The sequence below is a fragment of the Scyliorhinus canicula genome, chromosome 22 (genome assembly GCF_902713615.1).
Source record: "Scyliorhinus canicula chromosome 22, sScyCan1.1, whole genome shotgun sequence".
NCBI lineage: Eukaryota > Metazoa > Chordata > Chondrichthyes > Carcharhiniformes > Scyliorhinidae > Scyliorhinus > Scyliorhinus canicula.
The window spans coordinates 29,433,674-29,448,906 of record NC_052167.1 but is presented as its reverse complement, the minus strand read 5'-3'; the positions used below and the strand labels follow the sequence as shown (position 1 = coordinate 29,448,906).

The following is a 15,233-nucleotide window of genomic DNA, read 5'->3' as shown; positions in this document are numbered from 1 at the left end:
CTGTACCCGGACACCCAGATCCCTCTGTACCAGGGCACACCCAGATCCCTCTGTACCAGGGCACCCAGATCCCTCTGTGCCAGGGCACCCAGATCCCTCTGTACCAGGGCACACCCAGATCTCTCTGTACCCGAACACCCAGATCCCTCTGTACCCAGATCCCTCTGTACCAGGACACCCAGGATTCCTCTGTACCCAGATCCCTCTGTACCAGGGCAACCAGATCCCTCTGTAACCAGATCCCTCTGTACCAGGGCACCCAGATCCCTCTGTACTAGGACACCCAGATCCCTCTGTACCAGGACACCCAGATCCCTCTGTACCAGGGCACCCAGATCCCTCTGTACCAAGGCACCCAGATCCCTCTGTACCAGGGCACCCAGATCCCTCTGACCCGGGCACCCAGATCCCTCTGTACCCAGACACCCAGATCCCTCTGTACCCGGGCACCCAGATCCCTCTGTACCCGGGCACCCAGATCCCTCTATACCAGGGCACCCAGATCCCTCTGACCCGGGCACCCAGATCCCTCTGTACCCAGACACCCAGATCCCTCTGTACTTGGGCATCCAGGTCCCTCTGTACCCGGGCACCCAGATCCCTCTGTACCCGGCACCAAGATCCCTCTGTACCCGGGCACCCAGATCCATCTGTACCCGGGCACCCAGATCCCTCTATACTCGGACACCCAGATCCCTCTGTACCCGAACACCCAGATCCCTCTGTACCCAGATCCCTCTGTACCAGGAAACCCAGATGCCTCTGTACCAGGACACCCAGATCCCTCTGTACCCAGATCCCTCTGTACCATGGCACCCAGATCCCTCTGTACAAGGACACCCAGATCCCTCTGTACCCAGATCCCTCTGTACCAGGGCAACCATTTCCCTGTGTACCCGGACACCCAGATCCCTCTGTACCCAGATCCCTCTGTACCAGGGCACCCAGATCCCTCTGTACCAGGGTACCCAGATCCCTCTGTACCAGGGCACCCAGATCCCTCTGTACCCGGACACCCAGATCCCTCTGTACACAGACCCAGATCCCTCTGTACCCGGACACCCAGATCCCTCTGTACCAGGGTACCCAGATCCCTCTGTACCAGGGTACCCAGATCCCTCTGTACCAGGGTACCCAGATCCCTCTGTACCAGGGCACCCAGATCCCTCTGTACCAGGGCACCCAGATCCCTCTGTACACAGACACCCAGATCCCTCTGTACCAGGCCACCTAGATCCCTCTGTACCAGGACACCCAGATCCCTCTGTACCAGGACACCCAGATCCCTCTGTACCAGGGCACCCAGATCCCTCTGTACCAGGGCACCCAGATCCCTCTGTACCAGGACACCCAGATCCCTCTGTACCAGGACACCCAGATCCCTCTATACCAGGACACCCAGATCCCTCTGTATCTCAATAGTTCTGCAATCTCTCTCCATTGGAATAATAAATGTTTGTCTGTTCTTCCTGTCAATGTGGGCAGCTCACATTTTCCCACATTCTCCTCATTGATATAAATTGTAAATAGTTGAGGTCCCAGCAATGATCCCTGTGACACTCCACTCGTCACATCTCACCAAATTAAAAATGGCCTTTTATTCCTGCTCTGCTATCCTGTTAGTTAGCCAACCTTCTATCCATGTTACCCTCTGCATCTTAATTTGCATGGCGACCTTTGATGTGGCACCTACTCTGGAAATCTAAGGGCAGCACATCCACAGGTTCCCCTTTATCCACATTTCCTCAAAGAACACAGGGCAGCACGGCAGCACAGTGGTTAGCACAGTTGTGTCACAGCTCCAGGAGCCCGGGTTCGATTCCCGGCTTGGGTCACTGTCTGTGCGGAGTCTGCACATCCCGTGTCTGCGTGGGTTTCCTCCGGGTGCTCCGGTTTCCTCCCACAGTCCAAAGATGTGGATTGGCCACGGTAAAGCCTTTAGTGTCCAAAAAAATGTTAATTGGGGCTATTGGGTTAAGTGGGTGGGGTGGAGGTGTGTGCTTGAGTGGGGTGCTCTTTCTAAGGGCCGGTGCAGACTTGATGGGCCGAATGGCCTCCTTCTGCACTGTAAATTCTCTGATTCTCTGATTCTATAACTCCAATAAATTCATCAAACATGATTTCCCTTCCGGACCACTGTGTCGACTCTGCGTGATTGCATTGAAGATTCTCTAAGTGGCCGTCTATAACCTCCTTACTAATAGATCCCAGTATTTCCCTCGCACAGATGTTAAACTAACTGCTCTGTGGTTTTCTTTTTTCGGTTTCCCTCCTTTCCTGAATCGTCACATTTATTATTTTCCAATCTGATGGGACCTTCCCTGAACCCTGAGAAATTTGGGAAATTATAACTAACGCATCTACTATCCCAGCAGCCACTCCTCTTAAAATTTGAGGGCGACGTCCATCAGGACCTGGGGACTTGTCAGCTTTCGGTTCAGATTTCACCCCAGATTTTCACCGGCACATTTATTTGCAGTGAACTCCTCTGGCCCGCTGCATCAGGCTTCATCATCCTTGCCTTTCCCTTCAAATCCCTCCACGTCCTTCCAGGATCGAGGTTGGGAAGCTATTCCAGGTGCGCGGCTCTGTACGCACCTCCCACATGGTTCAGCCTGAGGCTCCCCAGCTGACTGATCATCTCGATGTAGACAGTATCCCCTCCGCAACTCTTTCCCGGCACGCTCCCAAGGGCGCTCCCTTCCACCCTTCCGAAACCTTCGCTCCAACAGATGGTGCCGCCCCCCTCCCTTCCCCAATCCTTTCCCACTCTGCCTCCTCAATCTTCCCTGCACAGTGCCTGCTCAGCTTTGTCAGATCCTCAGCGAGAGTTCGCGACACCCACCAAAATAAAAGTCACTATAACCGGCGCAGAACCAGTTCAGATGAGTTCCCTTCATAGTTCAATGGTTAAATGCCCTCTGTACTGTTGAACGGGCGACTCTCACTGCACAGCCTCAGGTGAGTGAGTTCAGCCCAGCGGGTGGGATCCAGTGCACAATCTCTCCTTTGGGTTACCCTGGAAACAGAGGGGCATTGGGTCACGTGGGTGGGGGAGGGGGTGTGTGCGGGTGAGGGGGCCACTGTCTCGCCACAAGCTGGACTTCAGTTGCCCCTCAATTGCTTCCCGCCTGCCGAATCCTGTGCCATCCAGTCCGTCAGTAATGGTTCAATGTGGAGGAAAATCCCTTCCAGTTCACAGACTGGAAGAGGGGGGGTTTACAGGGAGGGTTTGGGATCAACGTGAATTCAATGTAAAGCCAGGCACTCAATGGAAATCCAACACTTGGATCCAAGCGAACGACTTGCCTGCCTATTTGCTTCTCTCGTGCACCAGGTCCGAATGGACAGGGTGGAGACTGGCACTCATGCCTGGCATAATAAACAGGTATCTTACCGCCTGTTCATGGACCAGCTGTGACAGGGAGGTGCCCTGCCGCTACGTGCAGCCTGCGGACCCTCCGCTCCTGCCCCCCCCCCCCCCCCCCCCCCCCCCCCGCCCCTGGAATCATCCCAATGGGTGACTGAAGCCCAGAATGACTTCCTGAACTGCAGTAAACACGGCGTTAGTGCCTGAAGAACTTTCTAGATTGTCCTGTGTGTCGGTACTACCCAGGTCCCTGAGGTGAAACCTCCTTTGACTTCAACTTTTAAAAACATGAAACATTGAAGGCGCTGAGTAAACGCAGACGGTGTTGGCCCATTCCTTTGGGTCAGGTGGTTACTCCGAGGGGCGTTTTGACCGCTGATTGGGGCTGTGCTGACCCCGTGTTGTCACAGATACTGTCCCATGCACAGTTACTTACTGCTGTCAAAGATGGGGTCCGAGATGATGGGTTCGAGGGGGAGGGTGTACATCCCTTCACTGTCGGGGAGGTAAGCTGTGAACTGCAGCCTCACCACACTCAGATCCATCTCCTTCGCCAACTGCTCAGACTCTTGTCGGAACTGCTGCATTTCCTGGGCTGGAGAAAATAAAAATAAATCTACATGAAGCTTTCTGTATTACGTGCTGTGTGACCCTGACCAATTCTGGTCACCACATTACAGGAAGGAGGTTATTGCGCTGGAGAGAGGGCAGAGGAGGTTTACAAGAATGTAGCCAGGGGTGGAAAAGTGTAGCTACGAGGAGAGATTGGAGAGGTTGGGGTTATTTTCCTCAGGACAAAGAAGGATTAGGGTGACTTAATTGAGGTGTTTAAAATTATGAGGGGAAGAGAGGGGACAGGATAAAATTGTTTCCCTTGGTGGAGATTCTAGATCCAGGGGATATAATTCAGGATAAGAGTCAGAAGGTGTAGAGGGGACAGAGGGTAGTGGGAGTCTGGAATTCGCTGCCCGAGTTGGTGGTGGAGGCAGAGACCCTAAACTCTTCTAAAAAGTACCTGGATCTGCATCTTAAGTGCTGTCAGCTACAGGGCTGAGGGCCAGGAAGGTGGGATTGGAAAGTGAACCTGGGTGTGCTTGGGCTGGCATGGACAAGATGGGCCGAATATCCTCCTCCTGTGCTGCAACGTTTCTATGATTCTATGGTTCTACCTCGGGTACGGTATCGCTCAATTTGAATAAACAGCCAGGGTCAGCACCCACTTCAGTTCAAAAGATAAACAAAGAGAGTTCTCCAAATCGTTCCTCGCTCATTCAGTCCAGAAATAAACATTAGCATCAACCCCATTGGAAACGGTTCAAACCGATTAGGTTACCGGTGATTAAGGTGTTGGCCTTTCAGCGTCTCGAAGTGGCAGAATCTAGAGTTTAATTTCTGAATGGCCGACCACTATTATTATTATTATTATTTTGAGGAGATCATAGAACAGTACAGCACAGAACAGGCCCTTCCGCCCTCGATGTTGTGCCGAGCAATGATCACCCTACTCAAACCCATGTATCCACCCTATACCCGTAACCCAACAATCCCCCCATTAACCTTACACTACGGGCAATTTAGCATGGCCAATCCACCTAACCCGCACATCTTTGGACTGTGGGAGGAAACCGGAGCACCCGGAGGAAACCCACGCACACACGGGGAGGACGTGCAGACTCCACACAGACAGTGACCCAGCCGGGAATCGAACCTGGGACCCTGGAGCTGTGAAGCATTTATGCTAACCACCATGCTACCGTGCTGCCCCTAATATCATAACTGAAGGTTTAATAAATGGAGCTGAGCTTTCAGGATCAGCGTACTAAATATCTAACAGGAAGGCCATTTGGCCCCTCTGCCAGCCCCTCGACCGTCTGTTGACCCAGTCCTGGGCTTGCCTTTTTCCAGTTTCTACTCCAGCCTCTTTCTCTGACAGCCTGGTCAAGTACGTCGCCACCAACCCACGTCTCCCCGAATGGCTGCTCCTTCCGGCCATTAGGCCCCGAGGATCTTCCCTTTGTTCACTAAAGACTATAAACCGTCTGCTGGCTCCTCAAACCCAGCCCTTCTCATTTCAGGAGCTTTGTGTTAATGAGGGACACATGGCAGGAGCCAGGGTAGTGAGCAAGGTCAGGATGGACCTTCCCCGGCAATATGGACAGCATTGCGAGGGTTTATTCACGTTCCCATGTTAGTCCAACTCCTCAATAAATTCAGCTCGGAGGGAGCCAATGGTCCAGTGCTCACAGCCGGACATTCCCACCCGGCATTCCTTCCTGCTCCATTTGCTGTAGCACTGCTGATATCACAGCCACACAAATGTCCCCATAGTTGCTGGGTTGAAATTCCCTTCTGCTCCCTCAGTGGACACCCCCATTAAACTTACCTGGCAGTATAGACTTGCTCAGGAAACTCTTCCTATCCATAGGATTCCTCTGGTACATCTCATTAAACAACCTGTCGAACAGGACATCCGGAACGTTCTTCTTTGTGACGTGTAGAATGCCCAGATTAGTAAACCTGACGAACAAGGACACAGTGTGTTAGCTCTCCTGTACGTTACATCGACTGGTTCTCCTGTATCCACCCTGCTCATTGCAACCTCAAAGAGCACCAAGTTTTCTGGTATCCAATACATGCTGCGAAGCGGATACACGGGGATGTGAATTGGTCCGCAATGAGTGGGCAGGAAACTTAGCGGCTGGAACGTAATGTGGAAAAATATCAACTGTCCACCTTAACGGGGATGACAAGCAGAACATTGCTTCAAATGGCGAGAGGTAGCAGAATGATGCATTACAGAGGGACCTGGGCGTCCTCGTACATGGATCGCCAAACGTTAGTGCAGAGGTACAGCCGCTATTAGAACATAGAACATAGAACGATACAGCGCAGTACAGGCCCTTCGGCCCTCAATGTTGCACCGACATGGAAAAAAAAACTAAAGGCCATCTAACCTACACTATGCCCTTATCATCCATATGCTTATCCAATAAACTTTTAAATGCCCTCAATGTTGGCGAGTTCACTACTGTTGCAGGTAGGGCATTCCACGGCCTCACCACTCTTTGCGTAAAAAACCCACCTCTGACCTCTGTCCTATATCTATTACCCTTCAATTTAAGGCTATGTCCCCTCGTGATAGCCACCTCCATCCGCGGGAGAAGGCTCTCGCTGTCCACCCTATCTAACCCTCTGATCATTTTGTATGCCTCTATTAGGTCACCTCTTAACCTTCTTCTCTCTAACGAAAACAACCTCAAGTCCATCAGCCTTTCCTCATAAGATTTTCCCTCCATACCAGGCAACATCCTGGTAAATCTCCTCTGCACCCGTTCCAAAGCTTCTACGTCCTTCCTATAATGGGGCGACCAGAACTGTACGCAATACTCCAAATGCGGCCGTACTAGAGTTTTGTACAACTGCAACATGACCTCATGGCTCCGGAACTCAATCCCTCTACCAATAAAGGCCATCACACCATAGGCCTTCTTCACAACCCTATCAACCTGGGTGGCAACTTTCAGGGATCTATGTACATGGACACCGAGATCCCTCTGCTCATCCACACTACCAAGAATTTTACCATTAGCCAAATATTCCGCATTCCTGTTATTCTTTCCAAAGTGAATCACCTCACACTTCTCCACATTAAACTCCATTTGCCACCTCTCAGCCCAGCTCTGCAGCTTATCTATGTCCCTCTGTAACCTGCAACATCCTTCCGCACTGTCTACAACTCCACCGACTTTAGTGTCGTCTGCAAATTTACTTACCCATCCTTCTGCTCCCTCCTCTAGGTCATTTATAAATATGACAAACAGCAACGGCCCCAGAACAGATCCTTGTGGTACGCCACTCGTAACTGAACTCCATTCTGAACATTTCCCATCAACCACCACTCTCTGTCTTCTTTCAACTAGCCAATTTCTGATCCACATCTCTAAATCACCCTCAATCCCCAGCCTCCGTATTTTCTGCAATAGCCGACCGTGGGGAACCTTATCAAACGCTTTACTGAAATCCATATACACCACATCAACTGCTTTACCCTCGTCCACCTGTTCAGTCACCTTCTCAAAGAACTCGATAAGGTTTGTGAGGCATGACCTACCCTTCACAAAACCATGCTGACTATCCCTAATCATCTTATTCCTATCTAGATGATTATAAATCGTATCTTTTATAATCCTCTCCAAGACTTTACCCACCACAGATGTTAGGCTCACCGGCCTATAGTTACCGGGGTTATCTCTACTCCCCTTCTTGAACAAAGGGACCACATTTGCTATCCTCCAGTCCTCTGGCACTATTCCTGTAGCCAATGATGACCTAAAAATCAAAGCCAAAGGCTCAGCAATCTCTTCCCTGGCTTCCCAGAGAATCCTAGGATAAATCCCATCAGGCCCCGGGGACTTATCTATTTTCACCTTGTCCAGAATTGCCAACACTTCCTCCCTACTCACCTCAATGCCATCTATTCTAATAGCCTGGGTCTCAGCATTCTCCTCCACAATATTATCTTTTTCCTGAGTGAATACTGACAAAAAGTATTCATTTAGTATCTCGCTTATCTCCTCAGCCTCCACACACAACTTCCCACCACTGTCCTTGACTGGCCCTACTCTTACCCTAGTCATTCTTTTATTCCTGACATACCTATAGAAAGCTTTTGGGTTTTCCTTGATCCTACCTGCCAAAGACTTCTCATGTCCCCTCCTTGCTCGTCTTAGCTCTCTCTTTAGATCCTTCCTCGCTTCCCTGTAACTATCAAGCGCCCCAACTGAAACTTCACGCCTCATCTTCACATAGGCCTCCTTTTTCCTCTTAACAAGAGATTCCACTTCTTTGGTAAACCACGGTTCCCTCGCTCTACCCTTTCCTCCCTGTCTGACTGGTACGTACTGATCAAGAACACGCAATAGCTGTCCCTTGAACAAGCTCCACATATCCAGTGTGCCCAACCCTTGCAGCCTACTTCTCCAACCTACACATCCTAAGTCATGTCTAATGGCATCATAATTGCCCTTCCCCCAGCTATAACTCTTGCCCTGCGGGGTATACTTATCCCTTTCCATCACTAATGTAAAGGTCACCGAATTGTGGTCACTGTCTCCAAAGTGTTCACTTACCTCCAGATCTAACACCTGGCCTGGTTCATTACCCAAAACCAAATCCAAAGTGGCCTCACCTCTTGTTGGCCTGTCAACATATAGTGTCAGAAAACCCTCCTGCACACAATTTACAAAGAACGACCCATCCAATGTACTCGAACTATATCTTTTCCAGTCAATATTAGGAAAGTTAAAGTCTCCCATAACAACTACCCTGTTACTTTCGCTCTTTTCCAGAATCATCTTCGCCATCCTTTCCTCTACATCTCTAGAACTATTAGGTGGCCTATAGAAAACTCCCAGCAGGGTGACCTCTCCTTTCCTGTTTCTAACCTCAGCCCATACTACCTCGGAAGAAGAGTCCCCATCTTGCACCCTTTCTGCCACCGTAATACTGTCCTTGACTAGCAGCGCCACACCTCCCCCTCTTTTGCCCCCTTCTCTGACTTTACTAAAGCACCTAAACCCCGGAACCTGCAACAACCATTCCTGTCCCTGCTCTATCCATGTCTCTGAAATGGCCACAACATCGAAGTCCCAGGTACCAACCCATGCTGCCAGTTCCCCTACCTTATTTCGTATACTCCTGGCATTGAAATAGACACACTTCAAACCACCTACCTGAACACTGCCGCTTTCCTGCGAAGTCAAATCTGTGCTCCTGACCTCTCTACTCTCAATCTCTCGCACCCCAAAACTACAATCCAGGTTCCCATGCCCCTGCTGAATTAGTTTAAACCCCCCCAAAGAGTACTAACAAATCTCCCCCCCAGGATATTGGTGCCCCTTAGGTTCAGATGTAGACCATCCTGTCTATAGAGGTCCCACCTTCCCCAGAAAGAGCCCCAGTTATCCAGAAATCTGAATCCCTCCCGCCTGCACCATCCCTGTAGCCACGTGTTTAATTGCTCTCTCTCCCTATTCCTCGTCTCACTATCACGTGGCACGGGCAACAACCCAGAGATAACAACTCTGTTTGTTCTCGCTCTGAGCTTCCATCCTAGCTCCCTAAAGGCCTGCCTGACATCCTTGTCCCCTTTCCTACCTATGTCGTTAGTGCCAATGTGGACTACGACTTGGGGCTGCTCCCCCTCCCCCTTAAGGACCCGAAAAACACGATCCGAGACATCACTTACCCTTGCACCTGGGAGGCAACATACCAAACGTGAGTCTCTCTCGCTCCCACAAAATCTCCTATCTGTGCCCCTGACTATTGAGTCCCCAATTACTAATGCTCTGCTCCTCTCCCCCCTTCCCTTCTGAGCAACAGGGACAGACTCCGTGCTAGAGTTCCGCACCCCATGGCTTACCCCTGGTAAGTCGTCCCCCCCACAAGTATCCAAAACGGTATACTTGTTACTCAGGGGAACGACCGCAGGGGGTCCCTGCACTGTCTGCTTCTTCCCAGTCCCTCTTACAGTTACCCATCTATCTCCAGTCTTTGGTGTAACTACTTCCCTGAAGCTCCTATCTATGCCCTATAGAGATTCCTTTTATACGCTATCCCTCAAAGAAAAGTACAGCACAGGAACAGGCCCTTCGGCCCTCCAAGCCTGTGCTGACCATACTGCCCATCTAGACTAAAATCCTCTTCCGGGGTCCGTATCCCTCTATTCCCATCCTATTCATGTATTTGTAGTAATTGGGCTCCTATTCTATGGCCTTTATTACAAGAGGTGACAGTGGCAACGCAGGTGGAGAAGGTAGTCAAGAAGGCATACGGCACGCTTGCCTTCATTGACCGGGACATTGAGTATAAGAATTGGCAAGTCATGTTGCAGCTGTATAGAACCTTAGTTAGGCCACACTTGGAGTATAGTGTTCAATTCTGGTCGCCACACTACCAGAAGGATGTGGAGGCTTTAGAGAGGGTGCAGAAGAGATTTACCAGGATGTTGCCTGGTATGGAGGGCAATAGCTATCAGGAGAGGTTGGATAAACTCGGTTTGTTCTCACTGGAACGACGGAGGTTGAGGGGTGACCTGATAGAGGTCTACAAAATTATGAGGGGCATAGACAGAGTGGATAGTCAGAGGCTTTTCCCCAGGGTAGAGGGGTCAATTACTAGGGGGCATAGGTTTAAGGTGCGAGGGGCAAGGTTTAGAGGAGATGTACGAGGCAAGTTTTTTACACAGAGGGTAGTGGGTGCCTGGAACTCGCTGCCGGAGGAGGTGGTGGAAGCAGGGACGGTAGTGACTTTTAAGGGGCATCTTGACAAATACATGAATAGGATGGGAATAGAGGGATACGGACCCCGGAAGAGGATTTTAGTCTAGATGGGCAGTATGGTCAGCACAGGCTTGGAGGGCCGAAGGGCCTGTTCCTGTGCTGTACTTTTCTTTGAGGGATAGCGTATAAAAGGAATCTCTATAGGGCATTGGTGAGCCACACCTGGCAGACTGAGTACAGTTTTGGTCTTGTTATTTAAGGGGGCAGTTCAGAGATATTTCATGAGGATTAATCCTGAAGGGATTGTCTTGATGGAGAAGGGTCATCAACGTTTGGTATTCCCCAGGGAGGAGGGGGGGGGGGGGCGCGTGGAGCTGCGGGTCACTGGGTATAGTCAAGACTGAGTTAGGCCGGTTTTTGATCGACACGGCAGTCAGAGTTAAGGCCAGAATCAGGTAAACCACGATCTTATTGAATGGCAGAGGAGGCTCGAGGGGCCGAGTGGCCTCCTCAAAGAACAAAGAACAAAGAAAATTACAGCACAGGCCCTCCAAGCCTGCGCCGATCCAGATCCTCTATCTCACCTATTTTCTCAGGATCTACTTCCCTCTGTTCCCCGCCCATTCATGTATCTGTCTAGATACGTCTTAAATGATGCTATCGTGCCCGCCTCTACCACCTCTGCTGGCAAAGCGTTCCAGGCACCCACCACCCTCTGCGTAAAGAACTTTCCACGCATATCTCCCTTAAACTTTCCCCCTCTCACCTTGAACTTGTGACCCACAGTCATTGAGTCCCCCACTCTGGGAAAAAGCTTGTTACTGTCCACCCTGTCCATACCTCTCATAATTTTGTAGACCTCAATGAGGTCCCCCCTGAACCTCCGACTTTCAAATGAAAATAATCCTAATCTACTCAACCTTTCTTCATAGCTAGCACCCTCCATACCAGGCAACATCCTGGTGAACCTCCTCTGCACCTTCTCCAAGGCATCCACATCCTTCTGGTAATGTGGCGACCAGAACTGCACGCAGTATTCCAAATGTGGCCGAACCAAAGTCTTATACAACTGTAACATGACCTGCTGACTCTTGTACGCAATACCCTGTCCAATGAAGGCAAGCATGCTGTATGGATTGAACTCCATCTGCCATTTCTCTGCCCAACTCTCCAATCTATCTATATTTTGTTGTATTCTCTGACAGTCCCTTTCACTATCTGCTACTGCACCAATCTTAGTGTCATCTGCAAACTTGCTCATCAGACCACTTATACCTTCCTCCAGATCATTTATGTATATCACAAAGAACAGTGGTCCGAGCACGGATCCCTGTGGAACACCACTAGTCACCCTTCTCCATTTTGAGACACTCCCTTCCACCACTACTCTCTGTCTCCTGTTGCCCAGACAGTTCTTTATCCATCGAGCTAGTACACCCTGGACCCCATGAGACTTCACTTTCTCCATCAGCCTACCATGGGGAACCTTATCAAATGCCTTACTGAAGTCCATGTATATGATATCTACAGCCCTTCCCTCAATTAACTTTGTCACTTCCTCAAGGAATTCTATTAGGTTTGTAAGGCATGACCTTCCCTGCACAAAACCATGCTGCCTATCACTGATAAGCCCATTTTCTTCCAAATGTGAATAGAGCCTATCCCTCAGTATCTTCTCCAACAGTTTGCCTACCACTGACATTAGGCTCACCGGTCTATAATTCCCTGGATTATCCCTGCTACCCTTCTTAAACAAGGGGACAACATTAGCAATTCTCCAGTCCTCCGGGACCTCACCCGTGTTCAAGGATGCTGTAAAGATATCTGTTAAGGCCCCAGCTATTTCGTCCCTCGCTTCCCTCAGTAACCTGGGATAGATCCCATCCGGTCCATGGGACTTGTCCACCTTAATGCCTTTTAGAATACCCAACACATCCTCCCTCCTTATGCCGACTTGACTGAGAGTAATCAAACATCCATCCCTAGCCTCAACATCCGTCATGTCCCTCTCCTCTGAATGCCGATGCAAAGTACTCATTAAGAATCTCACCCATTTTCTCTGACTCCACACATAACTTTCATCCTTTGTCTTTGAGTGGGCCAACCCTTTCTCTAGTTACCCTCTCGCTCCTTATATATGAATAAAAGGCTTTGGGATTTTCCTTAACCCTGTTTGCTGAAGATATTTCATGACCGCTTTTAGCCCTCTTGATTCCTCGTTTCAGATTGGTCCTATATTCCCGATATTCTTCCAAAGCTTCGTCTGTCTTCAGTCGCCTAGACCTTATAGAGAACATAGAACAGTACAGCACAAACAGGCCCTTCGGCCCTCGATGTTGTGCCGAGCCATGATCACCCTACTCAAACCCACGTATCCACCCTATACCCGTAACTCAGCAACCCCCCCCCCCCCCCCCCCCCCACCCCTTAACCTTACTTTTTAGGACACTACGGGCAATTTATCATGGCCAATCCACCTAACCCGCACATCTTTGGACTGTGGGAGGAAACCGGAGCACCCGGAGGAAACCCACGCACACAGGGGGAGGACGTGCAGACTCCACACAGACAGTGACCCAGCCGGGAATCGAACCTGGGACCCTGGAGCTGTGAAGCATTTATGCTAACCACCATGCTACCGTGCTGCCCCAATGCTTCCTATGAATGCTTCCTTTTTCCGGTTCGCTAGTCTCACAATTCCACCCATCATCCATGGTTCCCTAATCTTGCCATTTCTATCCCTCATTTTCACAGGGACATGTCTGTCCTGCACTCTAATCAACCTTTCCTTAAAAGACTCCCACATTTCAAATGTGGATTTACCTTCAAACTTCTATCCACTCGATAACAGTGAGAGAGGAATCAAACCTCGAGCTCTCCCGGGGGTCCGGGCCTACATTGACCGAACAGGCTCGAAGGGCTGAATTCCTAACCAACATCCCTAATTGATTAACTGTTGTAAAAAAAATTCATCCATTGAATTTCGATGATTTTTATTGAATTCGGATTTCTGTGGTGGTGGGATTTGAACCGGGGTTTCCAGAGCAGTGGCTCCCTGGATTACTAGCTCAGTGACAACACCGTGAGGCCACCGCTGTATGGGGTTTTGTGGGACCTTGGGTCCAAATTGGTTGCCATATTTCCCACAGAACCACCCTGGCGACACTTTGGGATGCATTGGTGAAAGGCGCTACACAAATGCAAGTTGTTCCTTGATTGGTTGAGTGAGTGAGTGAGTGGGCCCTGTGACGATGGATCAGACGGCAACCCAGGCTGTGAGTGAATCAGATTCAGAGTGTGCGAACTCACTGTGCTGTCATGTCCTTTGGTCCGACCGGTACGATACAGACCCCATCATCAGAACACTGTTTGCCGACCAGGCTGTGAGCATGCAACTTGGGCGGGTCTTTCGCAGTCACCAGCTGGACAACAATCTTCGCATTCCCAGTGTAATTAAAAATCTGTGGAAAATGTAAGGCTCAATTGAGTTAAAACACATCAGATTTTGCCCCCCCCCCCTCCCCAAGCGCTCCCTGACCTTCGCCCCCTCCCCAAACGCTCTTCACGCGCACACTGACCTTTACAGTTGGGTATGTCTTCCGGTTCTTTTCGCTGGACGCTCCAGGCAGACCTCCGTGTGAGGGCCCTTCACAGCCGTACCGAAACCGGAATCCTCTCTGTAACAAACACACATCCACATCGTCACAACAAACACACATCCCGATCGTCACAACATACACACATCCCGATCGTCACAACAAACACACATCCCGATCGTCACAACAAACACACATCCCCATCGTCACAACAAACACACATCCCCATCGTCACAACATACACACATCCCGATCGTCACAACAAACACACATCCACATCGTCACAACAAACACACATCCCGATCGTGACAACATACACACATCCCGATCGTCACAACAAACACACATCCCGATCGTCACAACAAACACACATCCCCATCGTCACAACAAACACACATCCACATCGTCACAACAAACACACATCCCCATCGTCACAACATACACACATCCCGATCGTCACAACAAACACACATCCCCATCGTCACAACAAACACACATCCGCATCGTCACAACAAACACACATCCACATCGTCACACACAGCGGTCGGGGCAAAGATTGTGAACGACACAGAAATGGGAAATATAGCAACAGAAGACTAAGAAAGACTCAAAGAGTTACCCCCCCCCCCCCCCCGACCCCGGGTTGGGGGGGGCGGTGGGGGGGAGTGGGGGTGTGTGGGGGGGATGGGGGTATGGGTTGGGGGTGGGGGTGGTGGTGGGGGGGTGTGGGGGTGTGGAGGAGGGGGTGTGGAGGAGGGGGTGGGGGGGGTGGTGGTGGGGGGTGTGGGGGGTTGGGGTGTGGAGGAGGGGGTGTGGAGGAGGGGGTGTGGGGGGTGGTGGTGGGGGGGTGTGGGGGTGTGGAGGAGGGGGTGTGTGGGGGTGGGGGTGTGTGTGGGGGGGGTGGGGGTGTGTGTGGGGGGTGGGGGGTCGGGTAGGGGTGGGGGGGTTGGGTGGGGGGTGGGGGGGGTTGGAGGTGGTGGGGGGTGG

The 15,233-nt window shown here is 50.8% G+C and overlaps 1 protein-coding gene across 1 annotated transcript in view; it reads right to left on the bottom strand.

Annotated features, from left to right (window-relative positions):
* The window catches only part of nfkb2 (nuclear factor of kappa light polypeptide gene enhancer in B-cells 2 (p49/p100)), a 79,519-nt gene extending 64,999 nt beyond the window's left edge, over window positions 1-14,520 (bottom strand). Inside the window, exons 1-4 of the mRNA XM_038783281.1 lie at window positions 14,229-14,520; window positions 13,960-14,111; window positions 5,754-5,887; window positions 3,807-3,965 (exon numbers count right to left, since the gene is read on the bottom strand). Coding sequence (XP_038639209.1) covers window positions 3,807-3,965; window positions 5,754-5,887; window positions 13,960-14,111; window positions 14,229-14,369 — 586 coding nt within the window. The 5' untranslated portion in view covers window positions 14,370-14,520. The remainder of the gene's footprint in view (window positions 1-3,806; window positions 3,966-5,753; window positions 5,888-13,959; window positions 14,112-14,228) is intronic.
* Between the last annotated feature and the right edge of the window lie 713 nt (window positions 14,521-15,233).